This window comes from Centruroides vittatus, unplaced genomic scaffold (assembly GCF_030686945.1).
Source record: "Centruroides vittatus isolate TY-2023 unplaced genomic scaffold, ASM3068694v2 contig_482, whole genome shotgun sequence".
In the NCBI taxonomy this organism is placed as follows: domain Eukaryota; kingdom Metazoa; phylum Arthropoda; class Arachnida; order Scorpiones; family Buthidae; genus Centruroides; species Centruroides vittatus.
This window is the reverse complement of record NW_027122272.1, coordinates 220,093-241,597: the sequence shown is the minus strand read 5'-3', so window position 1 is coordinate 241,597 and position 21,505 is coordinate 220,093. Positions and strand designations below refer to the sequence as shown.

At 31.2% G+C, this 21,505-nt stretch overlaps 1 protein-coding gene across 2 annotated transcripts in view; it reads left to right on the top strand.

Moving 5' to 3' along the window:
• The first annotated feature begins 2,828 nt into the window (after positions 1-2,828).
• LOC136977931 (protection of telomeres protein 1-like) overlaps positions 2,829-21,505 on the top strand; it is a 31,394-nt gene continuing 12,717 nt past the window's right edge. Inside the window, exons 1-4 of one of the 2 annotated variants that reach the window (XM_067273548.1) lie at positions 2,829-2,944; positions 6,099-6,258; positions 11,570-11,667; positions 19,021-19,124. In XM_067273548.1, coding sequence (XP_067129649.1) covers positions 11,586-11,667; positions 19,021-19,124 — 186 coding nt within the window. In that variant the 5' untranslated portion in view covers positions 2,829-2,944; positions 6,099-6,258; positions 11,570-11,585. The remainder of the gene's footprint in view (positions 2,945-6,098; positions 6,259-11,569; positions 11,668-19,020; positions 19,125-21,505) is intronic. The other variant, XR_010881149.1, reaches the window with a different exon arrangement.

Genomic DNA, 21,505 nt, shown 5'->3' with positions numbered 1-21,505 from the left:
TTTATGATTTCAGGAAGATGTCTAAGTACAATTACAATTGCATACTGTGTTGGTATTACACATTTGAAGAAATGGAGATCAATCATGAAGCCACACTCTGATGGTTGTACGTGTGATCCTAAGAAAGAAGCCTGTGATTCTGTTGATGCATAGTCAAGGAAAAATCTATGATGGATGTCCTTGGAGTTGACATTGCCATTATACATCATGTCAATGCATTGTTTGATGTTACCTGTAAATGTACTGTACATATGTTGCTTACAGCATGTACTGTACAAGTACTATGGGTAAATTTTCACATTGGGTAAACATTAAACAATATGTTGACATGTTATGTATGTCAATGTCAACTTCAAGGACATCCATCATAGATTTTTTTTTCCTTGGCTATGCACTAATGCAACAGAATCATAGGCTTTTTTTTCTTAGGATCACACTTACAACCATCAGAATGTAGCTTCATGATTGATCACCATTTCTTAAAATGTGCAATACCAATACTTTATGCAATTTTACTTAGGCACCTTCCTGAAATCATAAACATGACAAAACTCATTTACACTCAAATTTTCCATAGCAATGGATATGCTTAGCATGTTGCTCCATGGTCATTGACATTTTCACTTTTGTCACATGACAAAATTATCCAATGAAATCTCTTTCCCTTACTGTTGTGGTCAAAATCTGAATTTTATATTATGATACAACTTTCAAATTATCTCCATTCAAATGGATCACCTTGTAATAACAAATTTTTTGAATTTAAAAAAGTAAAATTACGGTAGAAATGAAAAAACACTAAAAACTGGATGTATCAATTATAATTAACATCAAAAAACCTTAAAAAACCAGCAAAAATCTAGATTTTTACTGAATTTGAGGGTTTTTAATATTAATTATGGTAGAAATATATTTTAAAACTTTTTAAAGTTACACATTAAAAGGAAACTACACATTTAAAGACATATTGTAAAAAATACAAATAATAAAGACATATACAAATAAAAATATTTTTGTAGTTTTCCTTGTCATCCCTTTCACAATCACAGGAAACATGATCTAGATTGGCCATAGTGTATTTTTTATGATGTCTTAAAAAATATATTTCATCTTGGATTTTTTAAAATTTTTTCTTTACACTACACATTATTCTCTATACATTATTAAGATTGTCATGACTGAGGTAAATCTTGATACCATATTGTGTCATTGAAGAGAAGAAAAAACATACAACAAGAAGAGAACAGATCATTATTAAGAGATTAAATAGTATATCACATAGCATAAATAAAACAGAAAAGGAAATTCACAGTACATTACAGGCAAAATTTTTTTCTTGAGGAAAGTTTTTCAGTGGGCTGTTGAATTTTTTTCTTTTGTGTAATAACAATATACACTAACATAGCATTTCCCAAAATGGGCTCTGCAGAGCCCTAAGGCTCCACAACTGAAATTCCAGGGCTCCACAAATCTTTTAAAACATTTTTTAAATTAATAAAACAAATGCATTATTTGTTTATTTTATAGCTATTTTTAAGTGAGCAGTTATTTGAGTCAGCAGTACACCTCAACACACAATTTCATTGATTGGTTGTATAAATGCATCATTTATACATTTCATTGAATGATAAAAATAAAATGTATAATTGTTTATTAATAAACAGTTACATATATTTTAATTTAATTATTCAATGAAATAATAATAAAAAATAAAACATTAGAGCCTCATTCTTTCTCTGTTAATTGTACAGATTTATAGCAAAAGATGCCAATGAGTTGGGAGGGCTCTGCAAAAACAATTTTCCTTGCTTAAAGGTTTTGTTTTACCAAGAAGTTTGGTAAAATGAAATTTTTAAGCAAGGAAATTTGCCTTTGATTCCAAAGTGATGTCTTATATATTTATTTCTGTTTATACGAGTATAAACAGAAATAAAGTTTCAAAAAAGGCAAATGAAAGATTACACAATGAAATTATGAATACAATTTTGTAATTTTTTATAACAAACATTAAGTAGTAGTTAGGATGATTATTAATCTTGGAGTTTTGAAAGTAATCAGAATAATCATTTATGTAAAAAGAAGTACTGTTTAAAAATTTTGAAAATGCATACACATTTAATGAGAAAAAATTTTATTTTAAATTATTAATTAAAACAATATATTCTATTCTAAGTATTATTTAAAATTTTTATAGGTTTATATAAGAAATTAATTTTTGAAAATGTTTTATGAAATTATAAGTTTGAATCTATAAAAGATTGATTATCATGAGGTATGACAAAAAGTTTGTGGAAGCTATTGACAACATTAGCAAGATGCATGCAGTAACAGCATGTATCACCATATTTGTTATCTGCTCATTGTGAGTGGCAAAGTTCTGTGATTTATCATTAAATTGATATGAATTTTTTAGTGTAACATGTCAGAAATCTTTGGTCAAAATGAATCTTGATGTTTTCACAGAATAGAAAATTAATGTAAAGTTTTATCTGAAACTCAGGAAGAAAGAGTGAAATTTGTGAAGTGTTTCATTCTGTTTATGATAAAGCATGGAGTGGACAGTAGAAGGATAACAAATCTAAAAAATGTCTGATGGAAAATAAAGGCAATGATTATTATTTTGTTTCATTTTTTACATTTGTCCTGCACTGTGAATTCATTTCTGACAGTCAAACAGTATTTTGAAGGGAAAACATTGATATACAAGAAAATTAACAAAACAATAAAATTTATAAAACTATTTTTCACAAACTTTGTGTACAAACTTCAAATGAAATTTTTAAAATTTCTTTTACTAAGATAATTTATAATTAATTGGAAATTTTATCTGATTATATTATTGATTATTTGTTTCATTATAATTAATTTTCAGATAATAGTGGAAACATATTAAATGAATTTTGTGATGAAAATTTTCAATGGGAAAGAGTTAAAACTGTAACTGGTATGCATTTTTATAATAATTTTATTTTACTATACACTAGATTCCCAATATTTAATTGATGAAGGTAATGTCAGTACAGTGGTGCCTCGTATAACGTACGCCTTGAATAACGGACGCTGCGAACAACGGACTTTCCGGCATAATTGGTGACTGCTCCACGGGTGCGTTCTTTAATAGCGGTCGCTCTGCATCTCCGCTACTACGGGAGTGTGCTGCTGTTTGTAGGCATTTAGGAACGACGGTGAAAGAAAGATGGCAGCGCCCGCACTATCGATAGTATCGTGATGGAGGAATCTATAATTCTAAAATATGAGCTTTTAAAGGCAAAAGAAGTGTCCCAATTGTAAAATTTAACCATAAAATGGATTATTTGTTGAAAGAGCATTCAAAATAGCCACGAAAAAAATTAGAATGTCGGCTACCATTCGAAAAAAATTCATAAAGACACTTACATCACCTCGTGCGCTAACTTGCGCTTTCACAATTTCTAAATTTTCATTCATAAAACCACATAATGGACCCGGAAACGAAACTATCTGAGCCATGGAGGACGCCATGTTGCTTTCCACCGTAAACTACTGCTACAAGCGGCCGTTTTTGCCATTCAACGGCGCCACACTCCCACCGGAATTTAGGAACGCGTTCCGCAGGAATTTTAAAACGGATGTCGCTCGCGCAGAGTTACGCGGAGGAATAAAAGAACGCACCCCATGTTCATTTTTTTATGATCCAGTACGGTTATTTTATGCTGTGGAACGAATTAGATGTTTTAACATGTATATCTATGGGAAAATGCGTTTCATATAACGGACGTTTCACTTAACGGACGTGCACCTGGAACGGATTAAGTATGTTATATGAGGCACCACTGTATATTGCATTATCCTGTCTTCAAATTTGCTTTAAAACTCAGCTAATATTTATACACTTGAAAGTCATCTTCAAGTAATGTTAACATTAACTAAATTTGTCTATTATGAAACAAATTTACAGTAGAGCATCGTTTATCCAAAAACCGGTCAACCGAAACGTTGGTTAACCGAAAGCTTTCTAGTCGGACTGTGTTGTGCCGAATCGAACATTTTTGATACTAGGTTAACTTCTAAAGTATAATTTTTTTGTTTTTATATTTTTCAATATATTTATTTAGTTTGTACAAAATAAAGAAATAATTTTTAACGATACAATAGCCTCAATTATCATCATAAAAATTTTCATTAGGTTTAAAATCGACAAAAATTCAACATGAAGTGACACGCAATGGAGAAAAATTTCAACATCGGATAGGTTAATATATTTTTTTTGTACATAATCAGTTATTCAAACAACCCCAGTCCCCAATTGATTCGGATAAACGATGCTCTACTGTATATGTATTCCAACTGAGCATAGCATTTTGAATATACAGTCAAACCTGTTTTTATGCGGTGGATAGGGACCGCATTAAAAAAAAAAACGCATAAAAAAATCGCACGAAACTTCACGAATGGCTGTAAAAAATAGTTTTCGCAACACAATTAAAAAAATATTTTTTTTATGCGGTCAACAGGGACCGCATAAAAAAAGTCTCACATAGAAAATAACTCAAAACCATACGAAATAGAATTTATTAACAACAGATGTCAGCACTTGACTGCATCGTCTGGTCTATCGTCTGTTTTACATACTTTTGTCCAGGTGGTGTTTTGTTGACTTAAAAAGTAAATTATTTCATTTTTCGCATATTCATGCAATAATATTACTATAATAAGTGCATTTATGCTATAATAAGTTTATTTAGCTATAATAAGTTAACGTGAGACATGACGAATCGCACGAGACTAGTCGCCAACTATACCGCACAAAAAAAACCGCACAAATTAAAAATTCACATTAGAAAAATCGCACATAAAAACAGGTTTGACTGTATATAGTATTTCGATAACGGTGTAAGATTACTGGACCCACATGATATTGCAATACAGGAAGGTTTGAAGAAAAGAAAAGGAAAAAAACAACAGAGAAAGGAACAGGAACCAAGAAAAATCTTAGTACACTAGAACCCCCCTATAACACAGTAGATACGTTCTGTGTTATATGAATTCCGTGTTGTACGAGTCACTTAAATACATGAGCCAATCACAGCCAGGCATGTGTGCAGTCTAGGGGCTACGGCTGTTTGAAAGGTTTTCTTACATAAAATTAATCGATTCTAGACTAATTTGACTCAACATTTCCAAATCATGTATAATTTTTTGGGAATAATCCATATAAACTATGCTATAAACAAAAAATTGTAGGATTACTTACCGAGTGTGCATCGTTCGATGATGCCATTGCTTAAGCTTGTTTTCGTCGTGGAGCAGCTCATTGAACGGCGGGCGCATGTTTCCTGATAAGTTATTTTTCTGCGAAAAATTTGCTGAACTTTGGAGACATCATTAATATAAATATAATTTTTATGGTCATTAAATAATAAATGGGTTTTAGTAGGTCTGCTGCTCGTTTAAACTCAACAGTTTGTGCAATGTCTGTTATTGGTCCAGATTTGACCAATCGTGTCGCAACACAAGTCTGCCATGACGTTTTACCATGTTATACGAGTCTCTTTTAGCATGTTATACAAACACGATTGCAATTTTTTTGTCGTGTTATATGAATGCATGTTATATGAACCTGTGTTATAGGGGGTCTACTGTATATATAAATATAAGTCATAATTTATATTTGTTTATATTCTCTTTCTTTTTTTCTTTGGTGAGTATCAAACCTCAAGACACTTAACCTGTCATCACGCACATGCTTATTTGAATATAAATTACAGACCCATGGTCAATTCAGCACCAAATTAAAAAATTAATTGATAAAAATGTAGCATTGAAAATATCACTATTTTCACTTTAATCTAGCTTTTCAATATGTTTCTAGTCAAATTCAATCAAAAATTTGAAAATCCAATGTTTTCTTTTGTGTTTCCACATGTGAATACCTGGCTTTAATCTCTTATGTACTCATACATTATATCCTTTAACAATCATATTAAGAAATTTTGACATTGAAGACAGAAATTAATTGTTTTGAACTTTGTTATAATAAGTTAAATTATAATTTCATAATATAGTTTATATCAGTTATATAGAATTATACTATATGTATATACAATATTTTTTTCCAGTAAATAATTTTAGAACAATAACACCAGTTTCAATAAGTAAATTATTGAAAGGAAATGTTCCTGGTAAATACAGAGTATTTGCAAATGTATTGGAAATTACACCATCTGTTGAGAATGTGAGGAACTTTCTTTTTGTCTATTGCCCTATTTGCCATTTTTTGTAAGTTGATTTTTTAACAGTCTATAATGTGTTTAAGACTTAAAATATATTGCCTAAGTATTGTTTATTCTTAAATAAAATATATTTAAGTTTTAGAGAAATAAAATACAGTAGAGCGTTGATAAGTGGAACCAATTGGGGACTGGGGTCCTTCCAGTTAATGATTTGTTCCAGTTTCCGACTTTGTACGAAAAAATACATTAACCTGTTCGATGTTCAAATTTTTCTCCGTTGCGTATCGCTTCCTGTTGAATTTTTCTCCGTTGCGTGTCGCTTCGTGTTGAATTTTCGTCGATTTTAAGCCTAACGAAAATTTTTATAATAATCATCGAGGCTATCGTATCGTTAAAAATTATTTCTGCATTTTGTACAAACAAAATAAATATATTAAAGAATATAAAAAACATGAAAATTATACTTTAGAAGTAAATTTAGTATCAAAAACATTCGATTCAGCACGACACAGTCCGACTGAAAATCGTTCCACTTTCCGGCCATTCCACTTACCGACGTTCCACTTATCGACGCTCTACTGTAGTTGTGTGCATAATATTAAGAAAAAACCATGGATATTAATATTAAAATAATTTTCTCTTTGAACAGTTATGTCATTATTTTACAGTTTACAATGTTTGTTGAACATTTTTACATTATAAATATTTGGTTTCTCATTCTACTATCCAAATTAAATTACCATATTTTCATGCATATAACTGAAAGGTATAAAAAATTGCTGGAACTGCAAAATCTTCATATGACTTACATCTATGTCATATCTCTGAAATGATATGGAAAATATGGCATTTACAGTAGAAACACAGTAGAATCTCGTTTTAACAGATTGTGAAACTGTAGAATTTTTTACTAGGTCCTGCCAAATCAATGTAATTTTATCTCCTCTTAACCCTTTCCATGCTGGTATACGCCTTTAGGCGTAATTAATCAAAAAATTCAATTAATTTGCATTATATTTCATTTTCCAGCAATCTTAGCTTTGATTTGCTCTTCTGTAGGTCAGTTGACTTTGTTTAAGCCAGTAAGTGTTTTGTTACTACCCCTGGGCCATAAATATTTCGGTAAAAAGGACCCCCTACCATTCTACAGCAAATCTTTGCAGTTAACTACACAGTTGACTGAAAGCAATCAAAGGTAAACTCCTTCTACAGTTTTATTGGGTATCTTCTGTCTTTGTTGACATTACTTTAACTAATCACAAACTTGTGAAAGGAAAATTTGCCGCGAAAAGTCCCGCCTCCAACTTTCCAAGTAAAATATAAACAATTGCAATAAATTCGCTTTTTAAATCGTTTTGTAGCATTAATTAACTAATTTAATGTACTTAGACATTAAATTAGCTAATTCTACAATATTTCGGCGAGTAAATATGTTTTTAAAACTATCTAGCAATAAATATTTCCAGGAAACTCCACCTCCCTATAGTAAGTCTATGGAAGATCTTGCTGTTAATTGGCTTTAAAATGTTTGTTTCTACGCCTATTACGCTCTTATTTGTAATTTATATTATTAGTAAATCAACTTCAACAAATGAGAGTTTTTTTTAGAATCATTTGGTCGGGATTTTCCCGCAAAGAACCAATTCACGTGATTAAAGTCAGGATGTAAACAAACGTTAAAAGATAGCTATATTCTTCATTTTAGAGCCGTAATTCTACTAGTTTTCATGTTATTTGACTTTACTTAGACAAAGAAGATTTCTTATCAAAAGCTTTAGCTGAAAAATTTACCGGGAAACTCATTACTTCTGGATATTGCATAATCGCAGGAAAAAATTAACTAATCACTTATTTTAGTGTATTATTGTATAAAGCATTGAAAAAATATAAAAAAGTGTCAAATATTCACTATTTTAAGCAGAAATATATGACGATAAACTTTAACGTGTTGCTTTACGATAACAATCGACTCCTCTCCCTGCTAAGTAATTAGAGACATAGTGTAAATAATGACAATAACTTCTCCCCCGCTCTAGCTAGAGAGATAGGGTTTGTTTTGTTTAAAAGAAGACAGATTTGTCTACCTAATAGTTGCCCAAAGTTCAGCAATTCTCTGTAAATTAATTTTTTTTTTCTTTTGGTCGTAAACTTCAAATTTTAATATTATTTTAAATTTGTATTAAACTATAAATTAAACAATTGTAAACTGTAATATGTTTTTAATCAAACACAAAAAACAGATTAAACATAGTGCGATTTTGAAGCAAAATATCGCGATTTAAAAATTATCCAAAAAATGCGCCACATGACAAATTCCACTCAATTATTTGCTGTAGATTGCCAGCAGAGGAAGGGTTAATGGATAATGCAACTCTGAATAATAGATTTTTTTTTTCTAGCCTCATCTATTGTAAGTTTTGTGTTTCTTCAACTTTTAATTAATATTTGGATATTGTTTCAGGAATTTGTAGAGTTTGATGATGCAGTTGTTACTGGGATGTATATGTTACCGGCAAAACCCGATTTTACACCAAACTAGTTTTTGCCTAGGCCAAACTAGTTTGGTGTAAGCATGTCAGGCCAAACTAGTTTAGAATTATTATTCGAGTATAGGCCTATTAATGGTTAAAATAAAATTAAAAGGCAATCAATTAGATGAACAATATTTATTCAATCATAGTCTACTTAGTTATAAAAAAACGGGGTTAATGTTACCCTAGATATCGAAGGTGGCGGCTCGTCTTCAATTCCAGCAATCAGAAGACAGGGAACAGTTGGGACACATGTTCTAACCTAGCCTAACCTATTCTAATAAATTACCATAATTATTAGCAACCAAATTATTAGAATAGGTTAGGTTAGGTTAGAACGTGCGTCCCCACTGTTCCCTGTCTTCTGATCGCTGGAATCGGAGACGAGCTGCCATCTTCGATACCTAGGGTAACATTAACCAAAAACGGTATTGATTAGAAGTGACACAATACTTGTACAAAACTATAAAATAAAAACAAGCTAATCAGTACTTATCAGTTAGTATTTTTTATTTTTTATTAAGCAATGCACTTTTAAAGGTAATTAACTTTCGAAAATATTTTCAAAAATTCAAACGAAATAATAAAAATAACTTTTAAAATCAAACTAAAATTAAAAATGTACTTATTTGAGTTTTATGATGAACTTAAATTAACCATTAATATACTTTAATAATAATTCTAAACTAGTTTGGCCTGACACGCTTGGCGTAAAATCGGGTTTTGCCGGTAACATATACAATTAAAGAATTGTACAAAGAGTCAGTAGGCTGATACTATTGAGGAGCCATCTAGTGAACATTCTGACACTGGTCCAAGTATAGTGCTGAAATTTAGCAAGGCCATTGAGTCTTTCCAAAGTTGTGAAGACTTGATGAGTTTCAGCACAAATGAACAGGCTGTACATGACATTGCTAATATCAAACAGTTGTATTTATTATAATAGGTAGAAAAGCAGCATCAAAACAAACCAAGATGGATGAGTTTTTTTAAACAAATTGTGAAGTAAAGTGTAGTGCTAATTAGCATACATAATTTGCCTCTTTTTGTGCTTACAGTATATATGGTTTCTGTCAGCTTTGTTGTACACATGTACAGCATAACATATGAACTTGTAACATAGGTGTTTCTATAGAATAAAAAAGAGAGATCTCAAGAGACTGGATAATTTCAATTACTGGTATTTCTTATATGTAGGAGGTTAAAAAAAAAACGGAAATTTTTAAAAAATAACAGATATTTTCCTGGGTGTGCAGGAAATTGTTGTTTGCAATATAACAGATTCTCAGAATTACCAATAATTTTTGGTGGCCTGATTGATCCATTAAAATGAGATTCTGTTGTATGTGTCTTATAATATACCATCTTAAGAATTTCTTTTTGCATATAAAAAGCATTTCATATCATTCTCTTAGCAGCTCATTGTATATATAACTGCTGTAATTTTATTATAATTGTAGGTTTAATTATTCTACTGAAAAGGAAGAAACAGTAAAAAAATATTTGGGATTGGATTTCCTGAATTTGAATAAGTGTTGAAAATATTTGTTAATGCTAAATGCTAAATCAAAAACACCTTTGTCAGAATTGGATGTTGGTAATGTGATTCTGTGTTTTTAAATGAAAATAATAATTTTAAGTCGTCATAAGTTTATAACAGAGACTTTAAATGGAGAACAGAAGGCACATTTGACTCAAAAATATTCTTTAGAATGTTTTCAAAAGATGGTTCAAATGGATAATGGAGACATGTTTGATTCAAAGAATATCTTTTCATTTTGGAGAGAGAAGTTCTAGATGTGAAATTAGTCAGTCAGAGTTGAAAAACCCAAATGATAGTCTTATTTATTTTTGGTGAGACCAATTCTGGAATGTCTTCTCTCTCAAGATTAGGGGAACATTCCTTAAAGAATCTTAAGTGAACATTTGTTATTTTTAATCGTGCAGGTGTATATCTTTTTCTTCAGTATGTGTTAATGTTTGTGTGTTAAATAAATGTTGTGTTGTGTCGAACAGTATTTTTCTAATGAGATGCCTTTATGAAGTGTCTTATTTGAAAGATAATGTCCAACTCATCAACTTTCAGTTGAAGATCCTTAACTACTTTATTAGTGCCAATAGATAGAAAAACCTATACTGAAAAGACTAAAAGTTAACTAGAAAGAAATAGATTAAAAAAATTAATGCTTAAACAAATGTTCATGTATCTTATTCAAAAGAAATGCATTAATTTAAATATGATGAAATGTTATGTTGTGCAAAGGATTTTCACACATTTTAAAGATGTGAGTTTGGACAAACAAAAAACTGTTTAAATATTTCATAATAAAAGTGAAGTTGCAAAATCAGCAGATAAATCATAACATCATGTAACTTGCACGTGAGTTTAAATTGATGTTATAAGTATAACAAACATTGTGAAGCCCAATATGTATATAGAAACATTGTCAAACGATTGTTTGGTGATGTTTTTATAGCTAAACTTATCTGCATTAAAATATGGTAATCAGATTTTGATTTCTTGTATGTGTGAAAATCAATGTATGTTTTTAGATTTATTAAATTGTAACTTGTAAAATTTTTCACTTGTTATTTTATCTGGAATATAGATGAATTTTAACACATAGATCAAGTTTTTTTTAGTTCATAAAAATCAGAGTGAAAGTTCATTAAAAAAAATTTAATTTATAAAATTTTGCATATTAATTAAAATATACTTCAAATAAATAAATAAATTTTAATAATAGTATATTTTATAAATTATTTTCAAATATTACTTTTATTGCTGATATTCAATTCAATTAATCAGAATTTTAAAATATTTAGGAGACCTGAATTAAGCATGAATATAAGTCATATTCAGAATGGTCATCCTGTATATTATTGTTCAAACTGCAGTAGAACATCTGTATTTGATAAACCAGGTATTTTTATTATTATTATTTTTTCAAATAATAGATTTACAATACTTATAAAATTTTTAAAAATCAAATAAGTATTGTATGTAAATAATTTCTTTTTATAAATAAGTAGTTTCAAAATGAATTATTTCATAAATAAAATTTTCATCATTTACAGAGTTAAAGTTATATTTTAAACTAGAAATGTTTTTTTAATTGAATCAAATTAATTTTTGTCAAATGAATTAAATTGAAACTTTAAATAAATTAAAATTTAAATAGTAGGAGGATCTAAAAAAAACAGTTTTTGATCATATAAAAAAATTTTTTTTAAACGGAGTTTTCTAAAGTTTTACTTTCCTGGTTGTTATGTATATAACAAGGTAAAATATTATAATCATATCAAATTTGATTGACTCTTGGGTTTTTTGCAAATCTTGACATTTTCAGATATCTGAACCCAAAAAAGGGAAAAAATTCTTTGTATGTTAGCACTTATTTTGTTTTTAATATTTCGTGAGAGGCAGCATGACATGGGTCATCAACTTTGATCAATGCAGTGAGGGTCTGGTGCATCCCACTGACATGGGTTCAGGCCTCATCCAGATGGGCTGGCCAGGTGGTGGTTTTTGGGTTTTCTCCATGTTTGTAACATCTGAATAGGGGCCAATTACCCTTAAAAAGACCTCCCAGAAGGCATCCCTAGACAGATCACCCAAGTGTTGCATTGCTATAACTTAACAAAACAAATACTACTCAAAATTAAACAAAAAAAATTGAGGTTGAAAATTGCATAATTACTTAAAAGTTTCAGCATTTCTATGTTCGATAGAGTGGTTGATGGTTTGATGAGGGCATGCCAGTTTCATAATCAGGAGGTTGGTGTTTCAAATTTTGTCAGTATCAAGGAGTTTTGTTTTTTCCCTCCTGAAAAATATAATTTTCACTTTATTCTTGATATTTTTGAATTTATTATGTTGTCAGAGAGAAAAACTGATTTATTTTTAGGAAACTACAAATGTACAATAAACAGGATAATAAAACAAAAAAATCACCCTGTTTCAAGTAACAAGCCAACATCAAAATCAATTAAGAAGTGCTACCTAACAATATTTATTTAAAAACAAAACATTTTCTATATATTCATGTATATACTTAACCTGGCAACAGAGTCATTGTTTAACCTAAATATATCTATAATTGCATCTTTGTTCACTAAAACAACAAAATGATGGTTTCAACATATCTTGCTAACATCAATAACAAAGAAATGTGTTCTACAGAAGAATCACTTTATGACAATATTGCAAAATTACATTTAAAAGATGCTTTTATACATTGTGAAAGCATTGTTCAAAATCAAGATCTAATTGCAGCCAAGGGTCCCTCATCAATTTTGGAAGTTGCAGAAGTGGTAGGTGAAAACATTGCTGAGTGAATAATTGATATTTTGAGAGAAAATAAATTAATAGTCTGTCATGAACTTATTCATATTGATGAAGACAACGAAAGTCTTTTCATAACATTGTCACCAGAGAGTATGGCATCAGTATTCATGTCAGATGATGATTGGGAGGAACCAAAGAAAACAAAATACAATCTGATATTTTCAAATATGATATGGTAATGCATGGTTCTCCTCCAAATTAGTTAATGACAGAGAAGTGTTTTTAAACATTAATCTAATTTGTTTTTCCAACTACATTTGTAAATTTTTTTGTTATTGTAAAAATGGTCTATCATAGACTGTTTTACAAAATTTTGCAGAGGTGTAGCCTCTAAAGAAAGGTCATCTCTGCTGTGGAGAATAGTTTGTTCCTGGTGATTGGACATGGCGAGTAAAGAAGATATTTTTATTTGTTCACGTGTTTTACATTGTTAAAGACATATTGTTCTAAATTTTATCCCAAAATTTAAAATAATTGTTGATTGTATTGAAACATTTTTGATATTTTTTAAAATTCAGTTACCATAAATTTAAGTAAATACAATTGATTTGAGGATTTAATAGAGGCTATGTTTATGGTAGCAGTGAATTTGCTAAATTAAAAAATTATAAATTGACTCTACTAGTAAACATTGACAACAGGTTGAAATACACTCACTGACAGAAAAAAAAATCAATCACCCAGATAGAATTGTTTGATTACTGCAAAACTTAGTATATAGCTATGTCTCAGATAGATATATGTAGTATATGATTACAAATCTGGTCCAATTGAATGCCAGTTAATGTCCAGTGTTCCTTAAAATTGCTATACCAGTATCCTATAAAAAGGGCTCACAGATGCTTACTGTGTTCAGAATTTTTAGTGTTCAATTCATTGGAGGTTTTTGAATGTCAGATATGCCTGCATTGTTTTGATCTGACCATTAGCAGGTTTTGGGGAGAGTGACGATGTGACATGCAGGCACAGAAAGTCCCAAACAATCAACTAGGAGATGAAACAAGTATGAACAACTGCAACAATATCTTTGTCTACCATCCAGAGGCAGGTGGAAAATTCAGTACAGAACAGGCTTTTTTCATAACATTAGCAGGTGCCTAGCAAAGGCAAATTTGCATGCATGGTAACTGCTACACATTCTGCCATTAGCACCCTAACATTGTTGACTTTGTTTGCAGTGTTACCATGACAGAAGTTTGAACTGCTATGGGATAGCATATTTTCTTTAGGGATGAATCCAGGTTCTATTCATGAATAGGCAGACAACTACCATGTTAAAGTTTGTAGACAACTACTGATGAGCACTTCAATCCCAATTGCTACTATTGAGCAACATACTACTATCACTGTTGATGTGCTCGTTTGGGGAGCTATCTCATAGGCTAATTAGTTATCCTTAGTAGTGATTTAGAACACATTGGCAGTATCACATCTCAATGCACCTGCTACCTTAAACTGTCTGAGCAGACAATTTCAGGTACCTCAGTATGTCCAGATCTACCTCAAGCTATGTGGGTGGACACTTTCAGGTATGTTAATGTGTTTAGTTCTTTAGGCTGTCTGGATGGATACTTTCAGATACCTCAATGTGTTTGAATCTATATCAGGTTGTCAAGACTAATAGTTTTTACATATTTAAAAACAAAATGTAGTGTAAATAATTATCATCAAATGTATTTTTGTTTATTAATTTACAGAAATTACAATAATTGATTATATTTTGTTATTTTTAGTTTTACTTTTATCTTTTTCTTCTGTTAATAGATAATCTGATGTTAATAAATTGAAAAAATAATGATTTTTTTAATGCATAATCATATGGCTCAAAATTTAAATATTTGAAAAATACCAAATTTATCAATGTCAGAAAGACATTAGAATATAAACCATTCAAAATAACACTAAAAAATTTTTTGAGTAGTGTTTATTTGTAAAAAAATTGTTGAGTTATTGTTATGATAATTTATATTTCTGTGTTTTTAAATATTTTAAATAAACACCTTATCCAGAACCTGTTACCGGTGTGTTCTGTGAATAATACAGTTTATCACTAGCATTTTTGAACTGTTAAATAGTTCTTCCTCAGGTGAAATATGCTGAATAACCAATGGAACACAAAAAAGAATATAAATATTCAAATTAAATCGAATGTATGTTTGACGAAAGTCATTATGATGGACATGCGCATTTTGTGCGTGGATGGTGGCAATTAAAGGTTGGTGTCCGTAAGGGGCCTGCCAAGCAACAGATAAATTTAGCTCCTCCTTTTGGTTGATGCAGGTGACATTGTGACTTGCTCTATAAATGGATATGGTCTCTAATTGTCTTAGATGTTCATGGTAAAGTGTAGTGTGAGGATGACCTTGGCTTGATCAAATGCTGTCTCTATATCAGGGTCAGATGCATAAGTAGCAAGGGCTGTGGTGTGTCTTCCATGCTGAAGGTCTGCACAGTGTTTGCCTATTCTGGTTCCTAAGAAGTATTTGGTGGAGCCGATATAAATAAGGTCCCTGTCACATCCGTTGTCCCTAAGAGAGATGGAGTAAACACCAGGAAGTCTGTTATGGTCAGGAGCTGTTGCAGAGGATGTCAAATATCATCGGAAATCTCCTTGTACGTGATCTGCATGTGATGTTTGTTGCGATTTCTGTGTACAACAATTTAATGTTTAGATTAAATGTGACAGGGACATGAGTTTCACCATCTGGTCTGTTGTCGGCCCTTGCGTGAGTGATGGAGGCGTGTTGTGAGCGGTGATATCTTTCAATCAATCGATGGGTCAGATTAGGGTACCCATGCTTGGTTGCTATCTGCTTAATGTACATTAATTCAGTGGCTAGAGCTTTTGGGGTGGACGAATGAGAAAATGCCCTCCTAACTAAAGCGTTAAATGCAGGAATGTCTTGTACAGGAATGGGTTGCATGAATCCACAGGGATGTACACAGGCCGCACAAGGTTTGCAGTATACCGATGTGTGTACAGTGGATCCTTCAAATTTAATACTTATGTCCAGGAAGTGGACCTCCATGGTGTTAGATTGTTCAACTTCCATGGATAAGCCATAAGGATTGTCATTAACAGTGTGTACAAATGCCATCACATCTGGTACAGTCTTCCACAAAATGATGTCGTTGTCTTATATAATAGGATGTTTGGAAGGAATCATGGAAGGATCTTGTGTTTTAACTGTCTAATAACCATTTCGCATAGGTCCCCAGATACTGGGCTGCCCATGGGGACTCCCCTTTTTGCGTGTAGACCGTTTCATCGAGCATAAAAATAGAATTGTAACAGATTAGATGGGCCATTTCCAGCACCTGTTGGTGTAGGGTATGCTCATGGACAATAGCCAGTAAAAGGTCCCTGAGGGAGCAAAAGGCTGGAGGAAGCTCCACGGAAGGGTAAAGAGATTTAAAGTCTAAGACAGTAATAAATTGAGGTGATGAGGAGAGTTCCTTTAGAAGGGAGATGAGGTCTACCGGGTTAGTGATGGTGTAAGGATAGTTTTCAAGGTGGGAATATAGCAGAATGTGAGTGGCCCTCTTAAGTTTACGCGTAGGAGCTCTAGCTTTATCTACGACTGGATGTAGTTGCTGACCTTGTTTGTGGATTTTGGCAAACACAAAGAGCTTAGGTGTGTCTAGGTGTCAACAACTATGTTACCCAATGCCAGGCATTTGACTAACTTGAATTTGGAGAATTGCTTGACCCTAGATTGTAGTTTGTTGACATGATCTTTGTCTACCCTATTACATTGGGTTATATTGACGTAATCTTTTAATCTTTGCTGGTATGTGTTACATTTCATAAAGACCAGAGATTTAGATTTATCTGTCTTGACAAGAGTGATCTCGTTTTGGTGTATCCATCTGCTAGTGCGTCGTAGTTTGCTTCTTAATTCCGCCACCTCAAAAGGTTCTTTGGCTTTTTTGATTTTAAGTGTGGCCATCCATCTATAGTATTCTTTTTGCGTGTCAGGCAGGCCCTTTATTAAGAATTCCAAATCAGGAATGAGATTTCTAGCTCTGGCCTTAGGAGGGGGAGGTGGGAAAGTTGGTCCGTACTTGAGTACATTTATGACATACTTAGGTGGCTGTATGTTGTCCCAGATGATGAAGGAAAATGTTGGGTGTTCGAAAAACTCTTGGGTACTTGAAACCTTAAGATCCACTGTAGTTTCCTGTGGTAATGTCTCCTCAGGCTGGCAGTTAGTCGTTCGTGCATTCTCTTGCGCTAATATCCCTGGATCCATAAGGAACAATGAGTCTTCAATCTCAATGAGTTCTTTCAGTTTAGAGAAAACTTGCTTTCTGGATGACTGAACAGCCCTGTTGAGACACATTAGTTTCACTTTTTTAAGTAGAGGTTTGCTGCCTGCCTGGTGGGAGGCGAATGCGAAAAAATGACATGGGTAGTAATCCATTCTTTCTGCATTCCATCAGAAATTGCAGTCTGGCTCTAGCCCTAATTAGTGTTACGAGCATTTTATGATATGTACTAGCCGGAAGGATAATGGCTAATGTTTTGGCAGGATCGCTAATGTTAAACATTAACATCAACATAAATATCAACAACACATCAACTCTAGGGATGGAAATCAACACCTTATCCAGAACCTGTTACCGGTGTGTTCTATGAATAATACAGTTTATCACTAATGTTTTTGATCTGTTAAATAGTTCTTCCTCAGGTGAAACATGCTGAATAACCAATGGAACACAAAAAAAGAATGCAAATATTGTTCTGCATAAGGTGTTGATTTCCATCCCCAGCATTGATGTGTTGTTGATGTTGATTTTAAATAAACAAAAATGTTTGATAAATAGACATTGTAGAGTATAAGCATTTTAAATTTTTTGTCTTATTGTCTATATTTTTGTTTATTTTGAGAAATTTATAGTAAATTACTATTGAGAAATTATTTTTACTGTTTATACAAAAGTTCAAAATGATTGTTTTTGTTTACAAGGAAAATTGCTTTTAGACATAGTGCTATGATATGGTATAATGGCATCTATACAAATGTATTTCTGTACTTGCCATAGCACCAAATACTTGTTTCCAAAATAATTGTTGCAGCACTGATTTCTCTATCAGTTTCCAAAACTTTAACACGTATTTATGAATCAAATAAATCTATCAACAATTTTAAAAAGACAACCTGCATAAGAAAATCAAATAAATGTAGTCAGAATGTGATATTAAGAATGTATCTCTTTAAACTTATTTATTTATTTTTGCTGTGGACAGCTTGAGGTAATCCTGGACATGAGTTGTGTGCAGTGGGCTGCCTCATGGTGTCCAGGCTGACACTTTCATTGGGGACCTTTGAGGTATGACAATGGCATAGCAGTATGTTCAGGAAATCCTGCACTTTTATGTGTTACCTTTCGTGACAGGGCTGCTTGCAGCCGTGTCATGAAAGGTAACACAGCATCATCTTGCTATTTTTTAGCAAGATGATGCTCAGCTGCACACAGCTAGGTTTTTCCAGGAATTCACCATGTTGTCACACTTTCTTGGCCTGTCTGGTCTCAAGATTTGTCACCCATTGAGCATTTGTGTGACTGAATTGGATGCCAACTTTGGCCATTTACAAGTGTAATGGATCTGAAGTGCAATTGCAACATCTTATGGGCAAATATGCCACAGAATAGTATATGGTGCCAGTATACATATAGTGATATAGTCAAGCATGGTGCCTCCATACATGACCATATCACTGTATCTAGGCAAGAGGAAGTCCACAAGGTATCAAAGGTTCCTTTAAATTGTATATTTGTTTCCTTTTATGTGTTTCCTTTTGTATTATTATTGTCATTGTATTCACACTAATTTTCATTCAATTACAATTCCTCTGTCTTAATGTATAACTTTTATTATTCAGAATAATTTATATATTAAATAAAAGATTTCTTCCTTCTTCAGGCATATCCACCCCATGTTTTGCCCTGCAGTATACTTATTTATTGGATTTAATATTACAAGACGGAACTGGAAAGATAAATGTTTATTTATATCAAAAGAATGCAGTAAGTAATATTTACCATATTTAATCAAACTTTATTAACTTGTGTTTAGAAAACTAAAAATATTTCTTGTCAAAATAATTTTTTTAACTCTCAGCCCATGGGTACTAAGAGAGCCTGTTTTTAGCAGGTACATTATGGGTTTGGCCAGGCCCACAGTGGGGCAGCTGGATGGTGAGGGAAATGGCCTGACATATCCAAACAGACCACCTACTGAAAAATTTCTGGGGTTTCTTGACTCATCTGGATTCAATCCCAGATCCCCAGAGCAGTAGCCACCACCTTAACCACCTAGCCATTCAGTTCTCATTGCCAAATTATTGAGTAAAAATTAACATTTAGAAAGAAAAATTTGATGTTATTTTTAATATTTGAGTTTAAAAGTTTTTATTGGATGCATGATTTAAATTGAGAAATTACTAAACAACTAATGAAAGTAATACATTTTTTTTTAATAAGGATAAACAAATTAATTAATTACATAAATATAAATTGAGATTTCAGCTAAAATACATATTCTAAATATAATTAATTTCAAGATGTGTCTGAATTTGATTATCAAAAATCTAATTGACTCAGGGTATTGTCCTGTGAAAAAGACAAAATAAATGAATTTACTTGAAATTTACTGATAGTGAATAAAATCATCAGATGTTTTATTTATTTTTTTTGTATTTTGCTAACTCTTGACTGTTCTCAATTAGTATAGTATAGTAACCTTAGTATAGTAGAATTAATATAATAACTGTACTTCAAAAATAAGTGAGAGAATTTAATAAAATTAAGTGTAAATTAACTCTAAAATTAAACATAGTAAATTAATTCATAAATGGAATTAGTACTGTATAATAGGTACCAAATATTTAAGTTATTTTGATGATCTATTGTTTTTTTTATAATAGGTCATACATTATAAAAAACCTCATTGTTCATTTTTCATTACTTACAATTTTATATTGAAATTTATTAGGTTATTCTAAAACATTTGCTTTTTGTTCAATTCTATTTTTCTAATGTTGTTTTGTTCCAGCAGTACATGTAATAGTAGTTCAAGTTTTTTTATTAGCATAAATTTTTAATTTAGACTAATTATTTGATATATTAAAAAGTCAATAACTATAAAAACTAATAACGAATAAAATAATAATAATAATAACCAATAAAAAGTTCAATATCAAAAGTCAGTTCTAATTTTAAAAAAATTTTTTGAATGTATTCTAAAAGTGCCCAGTCTGAAAAAGAATTGATTTGTATATTGATTGAAACTTAAAAACTTCATGATCATAAAATATTCTATGATAACTAAATAATGACCATATATTTAGTGTGTGTATTATTTTGCTTTTTATGTAATTTAGAATTTTTAAACTGTTGTGTACAAATTAAATTAGCTCTGTTCCTAACTTAATATAAATTAGTAGTGGTGGTGAATAATAATTTATATTCACTGCTGCTATTAATAATTCAATTGTATGTTATTAATTATCCCATTTATTCAAAAGGATACAGATATAGTCTTAATGTAAAAATCAAATATATCAATACATTAAACAGTTTGTCATTATAACATATTGGTTAAATCATTTTTTCATTCTAAATGTTTTTTCTCTTGCTTACATGTTGCAGATAAATTACTTTGAATTTGAAATACAGGTACAAACAAACACCAAATTTCCAGCACCTCCTTTAATCTGGACAAAATTATGAGAGGGAACTTGAAATTCTTTCAGCCACAGATGGCATTGTGTGTAGGTCACATTTATTTACATTGCGCTTGTTGGTGGTGATACTACAATTCTGTGATATTCTGAGTTTATTTTGTTTAAATTTAACTTTAGCTTTGTCTTCTAATAGAGATGAGTGTCAGTGGTGGTGTCAAACTTAAACATCACTAATAACACTAAACCCATTAAAAGTTAAACATTACTTTCTAAAATTTGCCACTTTGGGAGCAGCAATGCTGCAGCATTCTTTGTAAATACAGAAATTTAAAAAATTGCATTTAATTTTTGGTTAATTATCATGCTTCACTAATGTATTATTGTACAAGTACCTGTATTTCATTTATTTACTGTATATCTCGGCAGATAAGATGACCTTCAGATAAGACGTGGTATAAATTTTCATCAAAGTTTTATAGTTTTAGCATATATCTGTCCTATAAGATGACCCCCAAACTATCAACAGCCTGTGAATTTAGTTTAGACCAGCGATCATCATCTGAGTAATAACACTGTATAGCGTATACGGAATTATGACCTTTTTGTAATTTTTCGAATGAACAAATTTTATTTTCTTGCACTACCTTGCAATTGTTGCAAACATTCAGGTAATGACCTTGACTATTCACAAAAACGTCTTATGGGCTATTCTATTTTGTGCAC